Source organism: Salarias fasciatus, unplaced genomic scaffold (genome assembly GCF_902148845.1).
Source record: "Salarias fasciatus unplaced genomic scaffold, fSalaFa1.1, whole genome shotgun sequence".
Lineage (NCBI taxonomy): Eukaryota > Metazoa > Chordata > Actinopteri > Blenniiformes > Blenniidae > Salarias > Salarias fasciatus.
Window position 1 is genome coordinate 414,192 of NW_021941383.1, and position 23,321 is coordinate 437,512.

The 23,321-nt window shown below is 54.9% G+C and overlaps 1 protein-coding gene across 1 annotated transcript in view; it reads left to right on the forward strand.

The window, feature by feature from the left end:
* rfx6 (regulatory factor X, 6) overlaps positions 1–23,321 on the forward strand; it is a 106,391-nt gene that overhangs the window by 43,049 nt on the left and 40,021 nt on the right. Inside the window, exons 4-14 of the mRNA XM_030087368.1 lie at positions 4,357–4,418; positions 4,489–4,563; positions 5,637–5,675; positions 6,821–6,932; positions 7,068–7,145; positions 7,403–7,516; positions 15,350–15,399; positions 16,058–16,217; positions 16,369–16,513; positions 22,805–22,914; positions 23,025–23,142. Coding sequence (XP_029943228.1) covers positions 4,357–4,418; positions 4,489–4,563; positions 5,637–5,675; positions 6,821–6,932; positions 7,068–7,145; positions 7,403–7,516; positions 15,350–15,399; positions 16,058–16,217; positions 16,369–16,513; positions 22,805–22,914; positions 23,025–23,142 — 1,063 coding nt within the window. The remainder of the gene's footprint in view (positions 1–4,356; positions 4,419–4,488; positions 4,564–5,636; positions 5,676–6,820; positions 6,933–7,067; positions 7,146–7,402; positions 7,517–15,349; positions 15,400–16,057; positions 16,218–16,368; positions 16,514–22,804; positions 22,915–23,024; positions 23,143–23,321) is intronic.

Genomic DNA, 23,321 nt, shown 5'->3' on the forward strand with positions numbered 1-23,321 from the left:
GGGTTTCTACCATGTGGAACCGGCTCCCAGCTCTGCTCCTTCTCTCGTTTCAGTGTAATTTCATTGTACTGCTGTAATTTCATTGTATTGCTACATGTGACTGATGATGGTTCCTCCTGGAGCCTCTGGACCCGAGTTTATATATGAACTGTATGTAGAGACAAGAACCTGTCTGTCCTGTCTCCTTCTCTTTCTGTCCCCTCACCCCAACGGGACAGAAGGAAGACCACCTCTGAGCCTGGTCTGCAGGGTCTCCTCCTCTGAGCCTGGTTCTGCAGGGTTCTCCTCCTCTGAGCCTGGTTCTGCAGGGTTCTCCTCTGAGCCTGGTTCTGCAGGGTTCTCCTCCTCTGAGCCTGGTTCTGCAGGAGGAGGGTTCTCCACCTCTGAGCCTGGTTCTGCAGGGTTCTCCTCTGAGCCTGGTTCTGCAGGGTTCTCCTCTGAGCCTGGTTCTGCAGGGTTCTCCTCTGAGCCTGGTTCTGCAGGGTTCTCCTCTGAGCCTGGTTCTGCAGGGTTCTCCTCTGAGCCTGGTTCTGCAGGGTTCTCCTCTGAGCCTGGTTCTGCAGGGTTCTCCTCTGAGCCTGGTTCTGCAGGGTTCTCCTCCTCTGAGCCTGGTTCTGCAGGAGGAGGGTTCTCCACCTCTGAGCCTGGTTCTGCAGGGTTCTCCTCTGAGAATGGTTCTGCAGGGTTCTCCTCTGACCCTGGTTCTGCAGGGTTCTCCTCCTCTGAGCCTGGTTCTGCAGGGTTCTCCTCTGAGCCTGGTTCTGCAGGGTTCTCCTCTGAGCCTGGTTCTGCAGGGTTCTCCTCTGAGCCTGGTTCTGCAGGGTTCTTCCTGTTAAAAGGGAGTTTTTCCTTTCCACAGTCGCTCATGCTGCTCATGTGGATCTGTTGGGTTTCTCTGTAAAAGTGTCTTGAAACGACCATGTTGTAATTGGCTCTTTATAAATAAAGCTGAAGTGAATTGAATTGGTGTCTGAGGCATTCACCTAGCAGATCATCACCGGGGGCCATCTTCTGGGTATACTCATGGAGGCTCTTGGTTTCCTCCTGGATCGTGGCTCTGACACTCACTAGTCCTCGGCCTCCCTCCTTTCTCTTGGTGTAGAGCCTCAGTATGCTGGACTTAGGGTGGAACCCTCCGTGCTTTGTAAGGAGCTTTCTTGTCTTGATATCAGTGGCCTGCATTTCTTCCAGTGTCCAGGATATTATGCCAGCAGGGTATCTGATTACTGGTAGGGCGGAGGTGTTTATGGCCTGGATCTTATTTTTGCCGTTCAGCTGGCTCTTCAGGACCTGTCTTACTCTCTGTAGGTATTTGGCTGTGGCTGACTTTCCAGCTGCCTCCTCATGGTTACCATGTACCTGTGGGATCCCCAGGTACTTGTAGCTGTCCTGCACATCTGTTATGTTCCCTTCAGGCAATTCAACTCCTTCAGTTGTGATCACCTCCCTCTTCTAGATACCATTCGTCCACACTGATCCAGTCCGAATGACATCCCGATGTCATTGCTGTATATCCTGGTGAGGTGGATCAGGGAGTCGATGTCTCGCTCATTCTTGGCATACAGTTTGATGTCGTCCATGTAGAAGAGGTGGCTGACAGTTGAGCTCTTGAACCGGTATCCAAAGTCGCTCTTGGTAATGATCTGGCTGAGGGGGTTCAGGCCTATCAGACCAGCAGGGGGGACAGGGCCTCACCTTGGTATGTGCCACATTTGATGCTCACCTGTGCCACTGGCTTTGAGTTGGCCTCTGGACTGGTCTTCCACAGCCCCATTGAGTTCTGAATGAAGCTCCTTAGAGTCCTGTTGATGTTGTACAGTTTCCAGCACTCCAGTATCCACGTGTGGCATTGAGTCAGAGGCTTTCTTGTAATCAGTCCAGGCAGAGCACAGGTTGGTGCTGCGGGCCTTGCAGTCTTGAGCGATTGCCCTGTCAACCAGTAGCTGGTGTTTGACCCCCCCCGGTGTTATTGCCAATCCCTTTTTGTGCTTTACTCATGTACTGATCCATGTGCCTACTTATCTTGGCCGCTATGATGCCTGATAGGAGTTTCCTTGTGGTGCTGAGGCAGGTTCTAGGCCGGTAGTTTGATGGTGTTGTTCCCTTCTGGGTGTCCTTCATGATGAGGACTGTCCGGCCTTGGGTCAGCCACTCTGGGTGGGTCCCTGATATTAGCAGCTGGTTCATTTGTGCTGCAAGGCGTTCATGGAGTGCAGTTAGCTTCTTAAGCCAGTAGGTGTGGATCTTGTTGGGCCCTGGAGCTGTCCAGCTCTTCATTTTGGCCACTCTTGCCTGTACATCTGCTGTTGTAATTACTACTGGCTCTTGTTCTGGGAGGTTGCTGTGCTCTGCCTGCAGGCCTGCCAGCCATTGGGCATTGGTGTTGTGTGGCACTTCTTTCTCCCAGATACTCTTCCAGTATTGCTCATTCTCAGCCCTGGGTGGGTCTGCTGTGGTCTTACTACCCTGCCACTGAGAGTAGACCTTAGCTGGATTGTTGGAGAACACCCTGTTTATTCTCCTGGTCTCCACTTCTCTGGTGTATCTCTTTAGGCAGGTAGCTAGGGCTGTGAGTCTTTGCTTAGCAGTCTCCAGTGCCTCAGTTACTGACAGCTTTCTGTATTTCTTGGGCAGTTCTTTCTTGAGATTCACCCCTCTGCTGAGTTCTGTGAGGAAGCTGACTTCTCTCCGTGTTGCCATGAGTTTTGCCTCTAGTCTTCTTTTCCATGGAGGTTCTTGGTCACTCCAGCTACTCATGCTGTTCATCTTGTAGCCAAGCATCTCCAGGATGACTGTCGCTGTTGTATATATCAGCTGATTGGTCTCAGTGGTGGTGCTGGTAGGGATAGTTAGCAGTGCTGTGTTCACACTTCCAGTAGAGATTCCGATGGTACTCTATCATTACTTAGCCTTGGCAGCCAGGAGGGTGTTGAGTTCCCCCAGGACGTCATGATCTTCTCTCTCAGGTCAGCTGCTCTCGTGTTCAGCTCTGTTATTGGGGCTTGGTACCCAATCCCGTATGACCGGTCGTCCTGGCCCCCCCCTTGATGTAGCATCTTGTACCGTGGGTGAGGTGCTGGGGCTTGGTATCCGTTCTTCTTGCACCTCATCAATCTCCAACTGTGACAGTAAGTTCCTCTTGTGGATATTCGAGCACTGACTTAGTAGCTGTTTCTTAGTCAGCTTGGATGTTGGGTTTCGAAGTAACCATTGTTCCCACATTCTCTGCATGTATCCCCTTTCGCTGGGATTACTGCTGTAGTAGCATTCCATTAACGCTCTGTTCTCCAACCTGCTCCACGAGTGTCTTGTTCCAGTAGCCAATTTGTCATCAGTGTGCCCTGGTTCCACAACAACTGATGCGGACCTTGTTGATCCGGGCGACATCTGAGCCGTTATGACTCTGTCATTTATGGTTTCGCTCATGCTGAGGTGTGGACATGTACGTGTTCAGGGCCTTGTCCAAGGGTCCAACTGGATTACCATACGAGGAGAGGCTGAGCGGACCATGATGAAATGTTGGCGAAACTAATGAGTTTTTGGACGATTAAAGCCGTTTTCGGAGCGGTCTTTCCGATGCCCCATCTGCTAGACCTATACGGATGTCCGGCGCTCCATTCTGGATCTAAATGTCTCCTGAAGCACTGTTGGGATCAGAAAGCCTTCTGGGTGAGGATATTGTTCTACTTCATTCTATAAACAACGTGAAAGCTGTTCAAACCCAACTTCTCCTTTAACAAGCGGGTCCATAAATAAGTATAAAACTCTTACCTATAAAGTCTGCGATGTGGTACTGAGGGCCAGAAGAAGCGGCTCCTGATGAGGGATGTGGTCTTGTTGACAACCTGCTGACCTGCTGTAGGGCAACATGGCAACATGGCAACATGGAGGATGGGTCCTGCTCCGTAACCATGGTGACACGTGGGTCTTGGTAGTGAAGTGTGCCATCTACTTTCATAGTTCATCCAAGAGCTGATATAAACCACAATAAGAAGTTTGGTTTTCAGAATGTTGTTTAGTTTCCATTATATGTGTGCATCATTCAAAACATGAAAAAAATAATTAATTCCCTAAATTTGGAGAGGGTCCATATTCCATAGAGGGTCCATATCCCATAGGGGGTCCATATTCCATAGAGGGTCCAAAATCCAGAGGGTCCATATTCCAAAGGGGTTCCATATTCCATACTACACCGGCTCCTCTGTACTGTAGGACTTGGAGGAACAGGAGCAGCTGATCGTGGTTCTCTATAGAACCCTGCCTGGACCTGCAGGCAGACCCAGCCGACTGAACCAGACGTTCCCTCAGCAGCCGCTGCGGTTCTCCGACTGACGTTCTCCTCTCTTCCTCCCTCAGACCATCCGACAGAAGTTCCCTCTGCTGACCACCCGGAGGCTGGGAACCCGGGGACACTCCAAGTAATGCCAGCCCTCGGCCGCGGACCGTGTCCAGCGGCGGCAGTGTAACGCTCTGCTCCGCCCCTCGCAGGTACCATTACTACGGCATCGGCATCAAGGAGAGCAGCGCCTACTACCACTCCGTCTACTCCGGCAAGGGCCTGACAGGTACCCCCTCCACGACCCCAGCCCAGCGCTGGGACCGGGCCTGCTCACAGGGAGCGCTAGCATTAGCATTAGCTGAGCTGTCTGCACCATGTGAGTCCGGTGAAGGAGGATGCTCCATAATCCGAAGATAGAGGGGGAAAATGCTCCATAATCTGACGATAGAGGGGGAAGATGCTCGATAATCTGACGATAGAGGGGGAAGATGCTCCATAATCTGACGATAGAGGGGGAAGATGCTCCATAATCTGACGATAGAGGGGGAAGGTGCTCGATAATCTGACGATAGAGGGGGAAGATGCTCCATAATCTGACGATAGAGGGGGAAGATGCTCCATAATCTGACGATAGAGGGGGAAGATGCTCCATAATCTGACGATAGAGGGGGAAGGTGCTCGATAATCTGACGATAGAGGGGGAAGATGCTCCATAATCTGACGGTAGAGGGGGAAGGTGCTCGATAATCTGACGGTAGAGGGGGAAGATGCTCCATAATCTGACGGTAGAGGGGGAAGGTGCTCGATAATCTGACGGTAGAGGGGGAAGATGCTCCATAATCTGACGATAGAGGGGGAAGGTGCTCGATAATCTGACGGTAGAAGGGGAAGATGCTCTATAATCTGACGGTAGAGGGGGAAGGTGCTCGATAATCTGACGGTAGAGGGGGAAGGTGCTCGATAATCTGACGGTAGAGGGGGAAGATGCTCGATAATCTGACGGTAGAGGGGGAAGATGCTCGATAATCTGACGATAGAGGGGGAAGATGCTCGATAATCTGACGGTAGAGGGGGAAGATGCTCGATAATCTGAGAGACAGCAGCTCTGATTGGTCAGTAGCTGTCAGTGGAGCGGTGGAGCAGTGGAGAGACCGACTCCAGAACCAGCTGTTCTCCTTGGTTCTTTAGGAACCTTTTAATAGAACAGTTCTGGGTCTGAACTTCTGTAGAACATGTTTTTCATGCCTGATTCTTTCTAATGAGCATCGTGTGTGTGTGTGTGTGGTGTGTGTGTGTGTGTGTGGTGTGTGTGTGTGTGTGTGTGTGTGTGTGTGTGTGTGTGTGTGTGTTTTCACTGCAGGTTTTCAGGCAGCAAGCTGAAGAACGAGGGTAACGAGCTTTAAATTCTCTCTCAAATGACAAACGTTCCACCTCCTGAGCATCTGAACCCAAACAAGACGAGAAGGAACCCCAACCCGACCCCGTCTGATCTGGACCAGACTGGACGTGGTCCCAGCGCTGCACCCTGAGGGACCCCGTCTGATCTGGACCAGACTGGACGTGATCCCAGCGCTGCACCCTGAGGGACCCCTCTGATCTGGACCAGACTGGACGTGATCCCAGTGCTGCACCCTGAGGGACCCCTCTGATCTGGACCAGACTGGACGTGATCCCAGTGCTGCACCCTGAGGGACCCCTCTGATCTGGACCAGACTGGACGTGATCCCAGTGCTGCACCCTGAGGGACCCCTCTGATCTGGACCAGACTGGACGTGGTCCCAGTGCTGCACCCTGAGGGACCCCTCTGATCTGGACCAGACTGGACGTGGTCCCAGTGCTGCACCCTGAGGGACCCCTCTGATCTGGACCAGACTGGACGTGGTCCCAGTGCTGCACCCTGAGGGACCCCGTCACTCCATCGCCATCTGAAGCTGAAACAAACGGTTTCACCAGGAAGCAGGAAACAGGAAGCAGGAAGTCTGCTGCTCAAGATCAAAACTGAGTTCTTCTAAAAACAAATCCAGACTCTTGGTATCTGGACCTGCTGTCAGGACTTCCGGGTTCTGGGCCTTCTCAGAGGGACTTGGTCTTCCTGCGGTCCTCACAGGTTCCTTCCAGAGTGGGGGGATGAGAGTCGGGGTTTGGGTTTGTCAGAATTAACTAAAGAGCTGGAGGAGCGCTGGACAGGACCTGCTGAGGACTGGGATGTCCCGTCCATCCAGCAGGTGGCGCTGTCACCATCACGTATTGGTGCCGTGGCTTTGATTGACACTGGAGTGGAGGACTGAAGCACTTCCTGTTGGGCTGAAGGAGACTTCCTGTGGGGATGTGGACAGTCTGGGTTCTGCTCCCAGGAGACCTTTGAGTGGTGCTCTGGAGCCAAACACCAATGTCCACAAAATAGAAGCTTGTCTTGTTCTCTGATGTGTGTGTGTGTGTGTGTGTGTGTGTGTGTGTGTGTGTGTGTGTGTGTGTGTGGTGTGTGTGTGTGTGTGTGTGTGTGTGTGTGTGTGTGTGTGTGTGTGTGTGTGTGTGTGTGAGACAGGGTGGATTCACCAGGAAGTATTCCCTGAGCTCCAAGACCGGGACGCTGCTCCCTGACTTCCCCACGGCCCAGCACCTGGTCCTGCAGGGGACCACGGCCCAGCACCTGGTCCTGCAGGGGACCACGGCCCAGCACCTGGTCCTGCAGGGGACCGTGTCCCGAGAGAAGGTCTGCAGGGAGACACCGAGCGGGGAGACGGACGAGCCGGAGGGCAGGCGGGACACTGACCTCTGCTGTTTCCAGGTGGACACACTCATCATGATGTACAAAACACACTGTCAGTGCGTCCTGGACAACGCCATCAACGCCAACTTCCAGGAGGTACAGCCAATCGCCGAGTGTACAGACTGATGTGTGTCAATATATATACGACTGTAAACACTGATATATATACGACTGTAAACACTGATATATATACGACTGTAAACACTGATATATATACGACTGTAAACACTGATATATATACGACTGTACAGACTAATATGTAAGAATATATAGACTGACTTACAGGACTCTACAAACTCACAGAGATGACTGTGTGGACGTGTTTTTGAAGGGACCCCCCCGTTCTGTTCCAGATCCAGAACTTCCTGCTCCACTTCTGGCAGGGCATGCCGGACCACCTGCTGCCGCTGCTGCGCAGCCCCGTCATCGTGGACATCGTCTGCGTCTGCGACTCCATCCTCTACAAGGTAAACCTCGTCCCTGTGCTGTCGGAGCGTCTCCCCCCTCTGAAGGTGCGTCACACCGGGCGCGTTGCTTCACGGGCGTCACTGACGCCTCAAAGTTGACGCGTGTAAAGTGTGGAATTCGACGCGTGTTCAAATTACACACGACGCTAGCGACGCGCGGCAGCTCACTGGCGGGAGTGGGAGGAGCTTGTGTCCTGTCTTCATGTTGACAATGGCGGGATCGGTGCAGAAATCACTTTAGCTCTAAACTCTTCAAATGTAGAACTTTATCGATTTTTTTCTTTTAAATTAGGCGACAAAGTGGTGGTTTAGAGCCGAGTGTGTCGTTTGTTTGTCCGAATACCAGCTGTTTATGATTTTGTTAGGACGAATTCGGCGAAATGTGAGCCAGCTGCAGTGAGCGGCTCCAGCAGGAGGAGTCAGAGAAGCAGAGCACACAGGAACCCTGGACCCGCCCCGGGGCCCCGCCCGCCACGGCGCCCAGCGCTTGGCGGGCTGGTCCCCCGACCCGGCGGCATCCAGGCCCGGTCGGGCTTTGGCGGCGGGCGACGCGGATCACACCGCCGGCCGCCCCCGCCTCTCCGACCGGCTCCCCGGTGACCCGCAGCAGGACCGAGACGCGCCGTCTCACCCAGTGGTCCTACGGAGCGGGCCGCCCCGGGCGTCTCACCCAGCGGTCCTACGGAGCGGGCCGCCCCGGGCGTGGCACCCAGCGGTCCTACGGAGCGGGCCGCCCCGGGCGTCTCACCCAGCGGTCCTACGGAGCGGGCCGCCCCGGGCGTGGCACCCAGCGGTCCTACGGAGCGGGCCGCCCCGGGCGTCTCACCCAGCGGTCCTACGGAGCGGGCCGCCCCGGGCGTCTCACCCAGCGGTCCTACGGAGCGGGCCGCCCCGGGCGTCTCACCCAGCGGTCCTACGGAGCGGGCCGCCCCGGGCGTGGCACCCAGCGGTGCTACGGAGCGGGCCGCCCCGGGCGTGGCACCCAGCGGTCCTACGGAGCGGGCCGCCCCGGGCATCTCACCCAGCGGTCCTACGGAGCGGGCCGTCCCGGGCGTGGCACCCAGCGGTCCTACGGAGCGGGCCGCCCCGGGCGTCTCACCCAGCGGTCCTACGGAGCGGGCCGCCCTGGGCGTCTCACCCAGCGGTCCTATGGAGTGGGCCGCCCCGGGCGTCTCACCCAGCGGTCCTACGGAGCGGGCCGCCCCGGGCGTGGCACCCAGCGGTCCTACGGAGCGGGCCGCCCCGGGCGTGGCACCCAGCGGTCCTACGGAGCGGGCCGCCCCGGGCGTCTCACCCAGCGGTCCTACGGAGCGGGCCGCCCCGGGCGTCTCACCCAGCGGTCCTACGGAGCGGGCCGCCCCGGGCGTCTCACCCAGCGGTCCTACGGAGCGGGCCGCCCCGGGCGTGGCACCCAGCGGTCCTACGGAGCGGGCCGCCCCGGGCGTGGCACCCAGCGGTCCTACGGAGCGGGCCGCCCCGGGCGTCTCACCCAGCGGTCCTACGGAGCGGGCCGCCCCGGGCGTGGCACCCAGCGGTCCTACGGAGCGGGCCGCCCCGGGCGTCTCACCCAGCGGTCCTACGGAGCGGGCCGCCCCGGGCGTCTCACCCAGCGGTCCTACGGAGCGGGCCGCCCCGGGCGTCTCACCCAGCGGTCCTACGGAGCGGGCCGCCCCGGGCGTGGCACCCAGCGGTGCTACGGAGCGGGCCGCCCCGGGCGTGGCACCCAGCGGTCCTACGGAGCGGGCCGCCCCGGGCATCTCACCCAGCGGTCCTACGGAGCGGGCCGTCCCGGGCGTGGCACCCAGCGGTCCTACGGAGCGGGCCGCCCCGGGCGTCTCACCCAGCGGTCCTACGGAGCGGGCCGCCCTGGGCGTCTCACCCAGCGGTCCTATGGAGTGGGCCGCCCCGGGCGTCTCACCCAGCGGTCCTACGGAGCGGGCCGCCCCGGGCGTGGCACCCAGCGGTCCTACGGAGCGGGCCGCCCCGGGCGTGGCACCCAGCGGTCCTACGGAGCGGGCCGCCCCGGGCGTCTCACCCAGCGGTCCTACGGAGCGGGCCGCCCCGGGCGTCTCACCCAGCGGTCCTACGGAGCGGGCCGCCCCGGGCGTCTCACCCAGCGGTCCTACGGAGCGGGCCGCCCCGGGCGTGGCACCCAGCGGTCCTACGGAGCGGGCCGCCCCGGGCGTGGCACCCAGCGGTCCTACGGAGCGGGCCGCCCCGGGCGTCTCACCGAGTCGGCCCCCGGTGCGGCGCGCCCGCCGGCGAGCCTCCGCCTCTCCCACTGCTTGAAAAGACCTGTATTCAGGCCTGATTACAGCAACACCCCTCCTGTATTCAGGCCTATGAAGTTGTAATCAGGCGTATCTCAGCTGTAGTGCAGGAGCCTGAGTACGCCTGAATACGTACCATAAGGGCTCGCATACAGCCTTGTAAAGGTGTGAAATGTTCACACCTCTTGAGCTCCACAATGGTCAGTTGCCATGGAGAATAATCCCCCGGTTTCTTGCAGGGGGGCATTAGCATCTCACACCTTGGGCCTGATTCTTACATCTGATTGGTTGTTTCGCCCTCACTGGCCCTACCGCCATTGGTCAGATATGTAGGGGGATTTGTTTGATTCGCTTATATTAACTTTATTCTAGTTTAATTCATCAAATGATTTAATGTAGTTATAATTCATGTAATCTTACACACTATATCATAAATAAGAATGACACGCTATTAGAGCATAAATGTTTATTTTGTGGTAAAAAACAAAAAAAACCCCACTGTATACAAATGTGCATCATTACAGTCTGATGCATAAAAACACAGTGAAAAAAAAAAACAATATAAAAACAATTTACTGTTTACTGACTGTGCTGCAGTAAAAAAAATAAAGTATGCACAATCTGTCCCACAGCGCAGAGCCACCACAGGTCACTCCAGTGCTGCTCTGCAGGCAGCTCTCTGGTGATGGTCGGCCGCTTATTCTGTATCGGCCTCCAGTCTATTCTGCAGCGCAGCACACAGCGCTGACGACTTTGCTTCGAGGTGGAAGCCGGACCCACACAGGCTTGTCATCCAAGATGGCGTCCTCCTCCTCTGACGTGAGGTCAATGGATGCCACTTCCCATACGCCCTCTTCGTCGCCACGGACGACGCCACCTTTGGTTTTGAAAAGCTGCCAAAGCGCAGAGAAAACAGACATTTTAGCACTGAGCTAATTAGATTGGGGAGAGTCAGAGAAAAGCATGGAGAGATGCAGTCTTCACTTACTCCTCCTGTTTAGTTGCTGCAGAAACCCTGCGCCTCCCCTTCTCCTCAGGAGGATCATCTCGGCTCCTGAAAGTTAGCCGGAGTGTCTCAAAATAGGTTTTGCAGCAGGCTAAAGAGGAAAGGGTTCATTTATTAATAAAACTGGTCACATATATTAGAACAGCTCAGTAGATAAGGAGGAAAACTTATGTTCCTTCCTACTTTAGTTTTAGTGGCATCAGACAATTTAACTCACCTCCTCAGGCTCCACGTCTGGGTGGCCAATGAAACGTCCTGTGCCAGAAAGGTGGTCACCTTAGAATTGTGGGGTGAAGACACACTGGAAAACAGATGGAGCCTGTGATTAGGAGGAGGGAATGGCCTGCTGACTGGCTCAGGCTGAAACAGCACTTTCAGAATTTAATATTACCCAAACACAAAATTGTGATCACACCTTAAATGTGCATCATAACATTTGCTGGCATCCTGTTGGGCCTTGTGGAGCCTCCTCACAGCTTCCTGAGACAGAAGAATGAGAAAATGTTAAATACTGAACATGTAGTAAAGTTGCTTAAATAAAAGAATCACCGTATAGCTCTCAAAGGCCACTTACAGAAATGGTGCCAGTGTGGAACCACACCGCAGTGTGGGAGGTATGTTCAGTTGAATTCCTCTTCTTGGTTCCGGCTCGCCTTCGAGTTCCTGGATCCATCAATTCAGCGTTTTCTGAAAAGCCGCCTGGTATTCAGCTCTGGTGTCCTCTCACGTCGACTTCTGGTGTCGTTGATGCCCTCTCTCTCTCGCTCTCTCTCTCTCTCTCGGCATCAAGCGTCACTGAATCAAATCTTCTCCATCACTGAAAAAAAAAAAAAAAAAAAAACCCCTGACCTGTAGGACAGGCCACATTCATTCATTCATTTTAGTTAAATTCACCACAGGCCATAAATCCTTTGTTAAAATAAATAAAATATGACCCGTACAAAAATTCCAATAAAGGTACAAAATAATACTTTCCACTTTTAAACACATCAAATAAACTTACAAAATAAAGTATTTCTTATGAAGGATAACTTTATCAGTATAAAGCAAAAAACAATTAACTGAAATTCAACCTGTAAGCATCAATTCCTTGGATAGAATGATGAATAAGTGAGCTTCTTTTCTTTCCTTCACACACACACACAAACACAAACACACACACACACACAAACACACACACACACACACACACACACACAGACACAGCATTACATTAGCAGTTAGCGGCTAAGTTAGCTCTGTGGCTAGCACGTGTTAACTCGACGCTCTACGGCTCAAAATGAAGACTAAACTCACCGTGGAGCGGGTGGCTTCAGCTCAGGACTCTGGGGAGTCGGTCTGCAGTGTGTTCCCAGTATTTCTCTCTGTTTGCTGCTCTTTTGAAGATGATTTCAGGAGGAACTGTCCATGAAGCCGGCGTGCTCTCCTCGGTTGTCTCTGCAGCGCGCCTGGGTTACACTTGCATTGTTTACTGCAAAATGATCATATATGATCAATAGATTGCAGATGACCTGCATAAATAATGGGTTTTTGGGGACAATGATTCTGTCTGGCAGCCTCTTGTACTCTCCATTGACCTCCCCCACCACACCTCCCATTCCAGAGCATTTGCAAAACAAAGTGTGCCCCTGCATCTCCAAGCCCCCCTTCCCCTCCCCTTCGCTAAGTCAATTTACTGATCGCCCTCTTTAGTTTTAATATAGATATTTATAGCCTAACATAAGGTTGAGGGCTAGTATGTGCAGAGCATGTGAATTTAAAGTTACAATAGGAAAACATTGTAAGATTTCTCTGGAATACTTCCTTGGAACAGAACTCAAACAGGGCTGCAGCAGGACTGTAACTGGCTGTAACCCTTACATATAATCATAAAACAAGTTCAAATTCAATTTTAGGAGACATCTTCAAATACAACTAAGTATGTATGGATTCCAGACAGTGTGATGATCCTGAAACATACCACGTTTAAGCCATTTTACTCCAAAGTCCAATAAAATTAAGTGATTTTGCTCTTTTAAAGTTTTGGGAGAGTGTATGAAGTACTGAACTCAGTGATCAACAGAGTGAGAAATTGGACCCAATGGCAATTTTAATTTTGTAGAACTGAAAAAAAAAAAGTATATATTGATATAAATTTTTAAGGATATTTACAATGTTGAAATGCTTGTAAATCTTGGAGACCCCCCCCACCCCCCCACCCCAAACAAAAAAAAAAAAAAAAAAAAGCATATATCTTCAAGTGAATTAAACTATCTCTGCTTTTGGTGCTTGTTTTTGTAAATGAAATGGACCTGTTGATGAGACAAAGAGAGGAAGGATCCACCACACAGCCCCCTGCTGACATTGATCAGCATAAGAAAGACCAAGTCACACCGAGTAAGGCAGACTCCTGGAACTGGCCGTCTGCAGCCTCTTGGTGGCACAGCAGCTGTATACCAGCCGTATCCTGTTCCTGGGCCCATTTTGCTGTGTCCCGGCCCGGTTTGACGAGCTTCTGGCCTGCATCAGCGCTCAGAGTGCTCGTCTGTGATTGGATGACGCGCGCGTTGACACTTCCAAAGTTCAATTTTCCCAACTTCAGGCGTTGACGCCTGCAACGCGTGACGCGCGTCGCCAACGCTCGAAACGCTCGGAAAGCGACGCTCGAAAAGCGCCTGACGCGCGTCAGGTCCGTTGAAGCTCGTCCACCAGAGACTTTGAATGTAAAAGCGACGCCCGTGACGCTTGCAACGCGTCCAGTGTGAACGCACCATAACGTCACATTATAGAGCATCTTCCTCCTCTAAAGTCAGATTATAGAGCATCTTCCCCCTCTAAAGTCAGATTATAGAGCATCTTCCTCCTCTAAAGTCAGATTATAGAGCATCTTCCCCCTCTAGCATCAGATTATAGAGCATCTTCCCCCTCTAGCATCAGATTATAGAGCATCTTCCTCCTCTAAAGTCAGATTATAGAGCATCTTCCTCCTCTAAAGTCAGATTATAGAGCATCTTCCCCCTCTAAAGTCAGATTATAGAGCATCTTCCTCCTCTAAAGTCAGATTATAGAGCATCTTCCCCCTCGAAAGTCAGATTATAGAGCATCTTCCTCCTCTAGCATCAGATTATAGAGCATCTTCCTCCTCTAGCATCAGATTATAGAGGATCTTCCTCCTCTAACGTCAGAATATAGACCATCTTCCTCTAATGTCAGATTATGGAGCATCTACCTCCTCTAACATCCGATTATAGAGCATCTTCCTCTAACGTCAGGTTATAGAGCATCTTCTTCCTCTAACGTCAGATTATAGAGCATCTTCTTCCTCTAACGTCAGATTATAGAGCATCTTCCTCCTCTAGCGTCAGATTATAGAGCATCTTCCCCCTCTAACGTCACATTATAGAGCATCTTCCCCCTCTAGCATCAGAATATGGAGCATCTTCCTCCTCTAACGTCACATTATAGAGCATCTTCCTCCTGTAACGTCATATAGAGCATCTTCCTCTAACGTCAGATTATAGAGCATCTTCCTCCTGTAACGTCAGATTATAGAGCATCTTCCTCTAACGTCAGATTATAGAGCATCTTCCTCCTCTAACGTCAGATTATAGAGCATCTTCCTCCTGTAACGTCAGATTATAGAGCATCTTCCTCTAACGTCAGATTATAGAGCATCTTCCTCCTCTAACGTCAGATTATAGAGCATCTTCCTCTAACGTCAGATTATAGAGCATCTTCCTCTAACGTCAGATTATAGAGCATCTTCCTCTAACGTCAGATTATAGAGCATCTTCCTCCTCTAACGTCAGATTATAGAGCATCTTCCTCCTGTAACGTCAGATTATAGAGCATCTTCCTCTAACGTCAGATTATAGAGCATCTTCCTCCTCTAACGTCAGATTATAGAGCATCTTCCTCCTGTAACGTCAGATTATAGAGCATCTTCCTCTAACGTCAGATTATAGAGCATCTTCCTCCTCTAACGTCAGATTATAGAGCATCTTCCTCCTGTAACGTCAGATTATAGAGCATCTTCCTCTAACGTCAGATTATAGAGCATCTTCCTCCTGTAACGTCAGATTATAGAGCATCTTCCTCTAACGTCAGATTATAGAGCATCTTCCTCCTCTAACGTCAGATTATAGAGCATCTTCCTCCTGTAACGTCAGATTATAGAGCATCTTCCTCTAACGTCAGATTATAGAGCATCTTCCTCCTCTAACGTCAGATTATAGAGCATCTTCCTCCTCTAACGTCAGATTATAGAGCATCTTCCTCGTGTAACGTCAGATTATAGAGCATCTTCCTCCTCTAACGTCAGATTATAGAGCATCTTCCTCCTCTAACGTCAGATTATAGAGCATCTTCCTCCTGTAACGTCAGATTATAGAGCATCTTCCTCTAACGTCAGATTATAGAGCATCTTCCTCTAACGTCAGATTATAGAGCTTCTTCCTCTGTAGAGCGCTCTCCAGCCGTCCACCTCTCAGATCCTTCCTGCAGAGCAGCAGCAGGACTCGGTCTCTGGTGGGTTCAGTGAAGAAAGCTCACTCCAGGCTTTTCCTTTCTCCTGTCCAGGTTTTAACGGACGTCCTGATTCCTGCTACGATGCAGGAGATGCCTGAAAGGTCTGTTTCTTTCAATCTTTTAGTTTCTGTGTGTTTTAGTCTGGATCGTGAAGTTTTTAAGATAAACTGAGGTCAGCAGGTCAGGAGGTCAGGAGGTCAGGAGTTCAGAAGGTCAGCAGGTCAGGAGGTCAGCAGGTCAGGAGTTCAGAAGGTCTGGAGGTCAGCAGGTCAGGAGGTCAGAAGGTCAGGAGGTCAGAAGGTCAGCAGGTCAGGAGTTCAGCAGGTCAGCAGGTCAGGAGGTCAGGAGGTCAGAAGGTCAGCAGGTGAGGAGTTCAGCAGGTCAGGAAGTCAGGAGGTCAGCAGGTCAGGAGTTCAGAAGGTCAGAAGGTCAGCAGGTCAGGAGGTCAGAAGGTCAGCAGGTCAGGAGGTCAGAAGGTCAGCAGGTCAGGAGTTCAGCAGGTCAGCAGGTCAGGAGGTCAGGAGGTCAGAAGGTCAGCAGGTGAGGAGTTCAGCAGGTCAGGAAGTCAGGAGGTCAGCAGGTCAGGAGTTCAGAAGGTCAGAAGGTCAGCAGGTCAGGAGGTCAGAAGGTCAGGAGGTCAGAAGGTCAGCAGGTCAGGAGTTCAGAAGGTCAGCAGGTCAGGAGGTCAGGAGGTCAGGAGGTCAGCAGGTCAGCAGGCCAGGAGGTCAGCAGGTCACCAGGCCTCTCTGTCTCTTACAGCTTGCTGGCAGACATCCGTAACTTTGCCAAACACTGGGAGCAGTGGCTGGCCTCATCCCTGGAGAACCTCCCAGAATGCCTTGCAGCAAAGAAGCTGCCCATCGCCCGGCGCTTCGTGTCGTCGCTGAAGAGGCAGACGTCCTTCCTCCACCTGGCGCAGGTGGTGCAGCGGCAGCGGCGAGCAGTGAAGGCGGAGCTGACGCCGCCTCCTGACGTGTGTGTGTGTGTGTGTGTGTGTGTGTGTGTGTGTGTGTGTGTGTGTGTGTGTGTGTGTGTGTGTGTGTGTGTGTGTGTGTGTGTGCGCGCTGCAGATCGCCCGCCCGGCGCTCTTCGACCAGGCCGTGGTCTCCAGCATGGTTCTGGACATCGACAACGTGGATCTGAGCAGCATCAGCTCTCAGCCTCTGCTCAGCGTCAGCGGAACCGCAGGACCGGAAACCGACGTGTACTCTGAGCGTAAGGAGGGAGAATTCACCATGTCACCACGTCGTTATGTCACCACGTCACCACGTCAACACCTCATTATGTCACCACGTCACCACCTCATTATGTCACCACGTCACCACCTCATTATGTCACCACATCACCACGTCACCACCTCATTATGTCACCACGTCACCACCTCATTATGTCACCACATCACCACGTCACCACCTCATTATGTCACCACGTTACCATGTCACCACGTCAACACCTCATTATGTCACCACGTCACCACCTCATTATGTCACCACGTCACCACATCACCATGTCACCACCTCATTATGTCACCACGTTACCATGTCACCACGTCAACACCTCATTATGTCACCACGTCACCACATCACCACGTCACCACCTCATTATGTCACCATGTCACCACCTCATTATGTCACCACGTTACCATGTCACCACCTCATTATGTCACCATGTCACCACCTCATTATGTCACCACGTCACACATCACCACGTCACCCCTTCGCCACGTCACCCCTTCGCCACGTCACACATCACCACGTCACCCCTTCACCACGTCACCCCTTCACCACGTCACACATCACCACGTCACCCCTTCGCCACGTCACCCCTTCAACACGTCACCCCTTCACCACGTCACCCCTTCACCACGTCACACATCACCACGTCACCCCTTCACCACGTCACCCCTTCACCACGTCACCCCTTCGCCACGTCACCCCTTCACCACGTCACCCCTTCACCACGTCACACATCACCACGTCACCCCTTCACCACGTCACCCCTTCACCACGTCACACATCACCACGTCACCCCTTCGCCACGTCACCCCTTCACCACGTCACCCCTTCACCACGTCACCCCTTCACCACGTCACACATCACCACGTCACCCCTTCACCACGTCACCCCTTCACCACGTCACCCCTTCGCCACGTCACCCCTTCACCACGTCACCCCTTCACCACGTCACACATCACCACGTCACCCCTTCACCACGTCACCCCTTCACCACGTCACCCCTTCACCACGTCACACATCACCACGTCACCCCTTCACCACGTCACCCCTTCACCACGTCACCCCTTCGCCACGTCACCCCTTCACCACGTCACCCCTTCACCACGTCACACATCACCACGTCACCCCTTCGCCACGTCACCCCTTCACCACGTCACCCCTTCACCACGTCACACATCACCACGTCACCCCTTCACCACGTCACCCCTTCACCACGTCACCCCTTCACCACGTCACCCCTTCACCACATCACCCCTTCACCACGTCACCCCTTCACCACGTCACACATCACCACGTCACCCCTTCACCACGTCACCCCTTCACCACGTCACCCCTTCACCACGTCACCCCTTCACCACGTCACCCCTTCGCCACGTCACCCCTTCACCACGTCACCCCTTCACCACATCACCCCTTCACCACGTCACCCCTTCGCCACGTCACACATCACCACGTCACCCCTTCACCACGTCACCCCTTCACCACGTCACCCCTTCACCACGTCACCCCTTCGCCACGTCACCCCTTCACCACGTCACCCCTTCACCACATCACCCCTTCACCACGTCACCCCTTCACCACGTCACACATCACCACGTCACCCCTTCACCACGTCACCCCTTCACCACGTCACCCCTTCGCCACATCACCCCTTCACCACGTCACCCCTTCACCACGTCACACATCACCACGTCACACATCACCACGTCACCCCTTCACCACGTCACACATCACCACGTCACACATCACCACGTCACCCCTTCACCACGTCACCCCTTCACCACATCACCCCTTCACCACGTCACCCCTTCACCACGTCACACATCACCACGTCACCCCTTCACCACGTCACCCCTTCACCACGTCACACATCACCACGTCACCCCTTCACCACGTCACTCCTTCACCACGTCACCCCTTCGCCACGTCACCCCTTCACCACGTCACCCCTTCACCACGTCACACATCACCACGTCACCCCTTCGCCACGTCACCCCTTCACCACGTCACCCCTTCACCACGTCACACATCACCACGTCACCCCTTCACCACGTCACCCCTTCACCACGTCACCCCTTCACCACGTCACCCCTTCACCACATCACCCCTTCACCACGTCACCCCTTCGCCACGTCACCCCTTCACCACGTCACCCCTTCACCACGTCACACATCACCACGTCACCCCTTCACCACGTCACCCCTTCACCACGTCACCCCTTCACCACGTCACACATCACCACGTCACCCCTTCACCACGTCACCCCTTCACCACGTCACCCCTTCGCCACGTCACCCCTTCACCACGTCACCCCTTCACCACATCACCCCTTCACCACGTCACCCCTTCGCCACGTCACACATCACCACGTCACCCCTTCACCACGTCACCCCTTCACCACGTCACCCCTTCACCACGTCACCCCTTCGCCACGTCACCCCTTCACCACATCACCCCTTCACCACGTCACCCCTTCACCACGTCACACATCACCACGTCACCCCTTCACCACGTCACACATCACCACGTCACCCCTTCACCACGTCACCCCTTCACCACATCACCCCTTCACCACGTCACCCCTTCACCACATCACCCCTTCACCACGTCACCCCTTCGCCACGTCACCCCTTCACCACGTCACACATCACCACGTCACCCCTTCACCACGTCACACATCACCACGTCACCCCTTCACCACGTCACCCCTTCACCACGTCACCCCTTCACCACGTCACCCCCTTCGCCACGTCACCCCTTCACCACGTCACCCCTTCACCACATCACCCCTTCACCACGTCACCCCTTCGCCACGTCACACATCACCACGTCACCCCTTCACCACGTCACCCCTTCACCACGTCACCCCTTCGCCACGTCACCCCTTCGCCACGTCACCCCTTCACCACGTCACCCCTTCACCACATCACCCCTTCACCACGTCACCCCTTCACCACGTCACACATCACCACGTCACCCCTTCACCACGTCACCCCTTCACCACCTCACCCCTTCGCCACATCACCCCTTCACCACGTCACCCCTTCACCACGTCACACATCACCACGTCACACATCACCACGTCACCCCTTCACCACGTCACACATCACCACGTCACACATCACCACGTCACCCCTTCACCACGTCACCCCTTCACCACATCACCCCTTCACCACGTCACCCCTTCACCACGTCACACATCACCACGTCACCCCTTCACCACGTCACCCCTTCACCACGTCACACATCACCACGTCACCCCTTCACCACGTCACCCCTTCACCACGTCACCCCTTCGCCACGTCACCCCTTCACCACGTCACCCCTTCACCACGTCACACATCACCACGTCACCCCTTCGCCACGTCACCCCTTCACCACGTCACCCCTTCACCACGTCACACATCACCACGTCACCCCTTCACCACGTCACCCCTTCACCACGTCACCCCTTCACCACATCACCCCTTCACCACGTCACCCCTTCACCACGTCACCCCTTCACCACGTCACCCCTTCACCACGTCACCCCTTCACCACATCACCCCTTCACCACGTCACCCCTTCGCCACGTCACCCCTTCACCACGTCACCCCTTCACCACGTCACACATCACCACGTCACCCCTTCACCACGTCACCCCTTCACCACGTCACCCCTTCACCACGTCACACATCACCACGTCACCCCTTCACCACGTCACCCCTTCACCACGTCACCCCTTCACCACGTCACCCCTTCGCCACGTCACCCCCTTCACCACGTCACCCCTTCACCACATCACCCCTTCACCACGTCACCCCTTCGCCACGTCACACATCACCACGTCACCCCTTCACCACGTCACCCCTTCACCACGTCACCCCTTCACCACGTCACCCCTTCGCCACGTCACCCCTTCACCACGTCACACATCACCACGTCACCCCTTCACCACGTCACACATCACCACGTCACCCCTTCACCACGTCACCCCTTCACCACGTCACCCCTTCGCCACGTCACACATCACCACGTCACCCCTTCACCACGTCACCCCTTCACCACGTCACCCCTTCACCACATCACCCCTTCACCACGTCACCCCTTCACCACGTCACACATCACCACGTCACCCCTTCACCACGTCACACATCACCACGTCACCCCTTCACCACGTCACCCCTTCACCACATCACCCCTTCACCACGTCACCCCTTCACCACATCACCCCTTCACCACGTCACCCCTTCGCCACGTCACCCCTTCACCACGTCACCCCTTCACCACGTCACACATCACCACGTCACCCCTTCACCACGTCACACATCACCACGTCACCCCTTCACCACGTCACCCCTTCACCACATCACCCCTTCACCACGTCACCCCTTCGCCACGTCACCCCTTCACCACGTCACCCCTTCACCACGTCACACATCACCACGTCACCCCTTCACCACGTCACCCCTTCACCACGTCACCCCTTCACCACGTCACACATCACCACGTCACCCCTTCACCACGTCACCCCTTCACCACGTCACCCCTTCACCACGTCACCCCTTCGCCACGTCACCCCTTCACCACGTCACCCCTTCACCACATCACCCCTTCACCACGTCACCCCTTCGCCACGTCACACATCACCACGTCACCCCTTCACCACGTCACCCCTTCACCACGTCACCCCTTCACCACGTCACCCCTTCGCCACGTCACCCCTTCACCACGTCACCCCTTCACCACATCACCCCTTCACCACGTCACCCCTTCACCACGTCACACATCACCACGTCACCCCTTCACCACGTCACACATCACCACGTCACCCCTTCGCCACGTCACCCCTTCACCACGTCACCCCTTCACCACGTCACCCCTTCGCCACGTCACCCCTTCGCCACGTCACCCCTTCACCACGTCACCCCTTCACCACGTCACCCCTTCGCCACGTCACCCCTTCACCACGTCACCCCTTCACCACATCACCCCTTCACCACGTCACCCCTTCACCACGTCACACATCACCACGTCACCCCTTCACCACGTCACACATCACCACGTCACCCCTTCACCACGTCACCCCTTCACCACGTCACCCCTTCACCACGTCACCCCTTCGCCACGTCACCCCTTCACCACGTCACCCCTTCACCACATCACCCCTTCACCACGTCACCCCTTCACCACGTCACACATCACCACGTCACCCCTTCACCACGTCACACATCACCACGTCACCCCTTCGCCACGTCACCCCTTCACCACGTCACCCCTTCACCACGTCACCCCTTCGCCACGTCACCCCTTCGCCACGTCACCCCTTCGCCACGTCACCCCTTCACCACGTCACACATCACCACGTCACCCCTTCACCACGTCACCCCTTCACCACGTCACCCCTTCGCCACGTCACCCCTTCGCCACGTCACCCCTTCGCCACGTCACCCCTTCACCACGTCACACATCACCACGTCACCCCTTCACCACGTCACACATCACCACGTCACCCCTTCGCCACGTCACCCCTTCGCCACGTCACCCCTTCACCACGTCACCCCTTCGCCACGTCACCCCTTCACCACGTCACACATCACCACGTCACCCCTTCACCACGTCACCCCTTCACCACGTCACCCCTTCGCCACGTCACCCCTTCGCCACGTCACCCCTTCGCCACGTCACACATCACCACGTCACCCCTTCACCACGTCACACATCACCACGTCACCCCTTCGCCACGTCACCCCTTCGCCACGTCACCCCTTCACCACGTCACCCCTTCGCCACGTCACCCCTTCACCACGTCACACATCACCACGTCACCCCTTCACCACGTCACCCCTTCACCACGTCACCCCTTCGCCACGTCACCCCTTCGCCACGTCACCCCTTCGCCACGTCACCCCTTCACCACGTCACACATCACCACGTCACCCCTTCACCACGTCACCCCTTCACCACGTCACCCCTTCGCCACGTCACCCCTTCGCCACGTCACCCCTTCGCCACGTCACCCCTTCACCACGTCACCCCTTCGCCACGTCACCCCTTCACCACGTCACACATCACCACGTCACCCCTTCACCACGTCACACATCACCACGTCACCCCTTCGCCACGTCACCCCTTCGCCACGTCACCCCTTCACCACGTCACCCCTTCGCCACGTCACCCCTTCACCACGTCACACATCACCACGTCACCCCTTCACCACGTCACCCCTTCACCACGTCACCCCTTCGCCACGTCACCCCTTCGCCACGTCACCCCTTCGCCTGTCTTCCAGACGACTCCCTGGCCGTCTTCCAGGAGCTGAAGGAGCTTCTGAGGAGAAACGCCACCGTGGAGTCCTTCATCGAGTGGCTGGACTCGGTGCTGGAGCACAAGGTCATCAAGGTACCTGTCCCTGTCCCTGTCCCTGTCCCTCTACCTGTCCCTGTCCCTCTACCTGTACATTTGTGTGTGTGTGTGTGTGTGTGTGTGTGTGTGTGTGTGTGTGTGTGCAGCCTGGGAAGCAGAGCAGCCGCTCAGTGAAGAGACGAGCTCAGGACTTCCTGCTGAGGTGGAGCTTCTTTGGAGCACGAGTGATGCACAACCTGACGCTGAACAATGCCTGCAGCTTTGGTACCAACACAGACACACACACACACACACACACACACGCTCAGTCTCGTATTTCTATCCTTGTGGGGACCGTCCATTGACTCCCATTCATGTCTAGCCCCTAACCCTGACCCTTACCCTAACCCTAACCCACACCACAACAAAGCCTAACCCTAAAGAAATGTTTTTGACCTTTTACT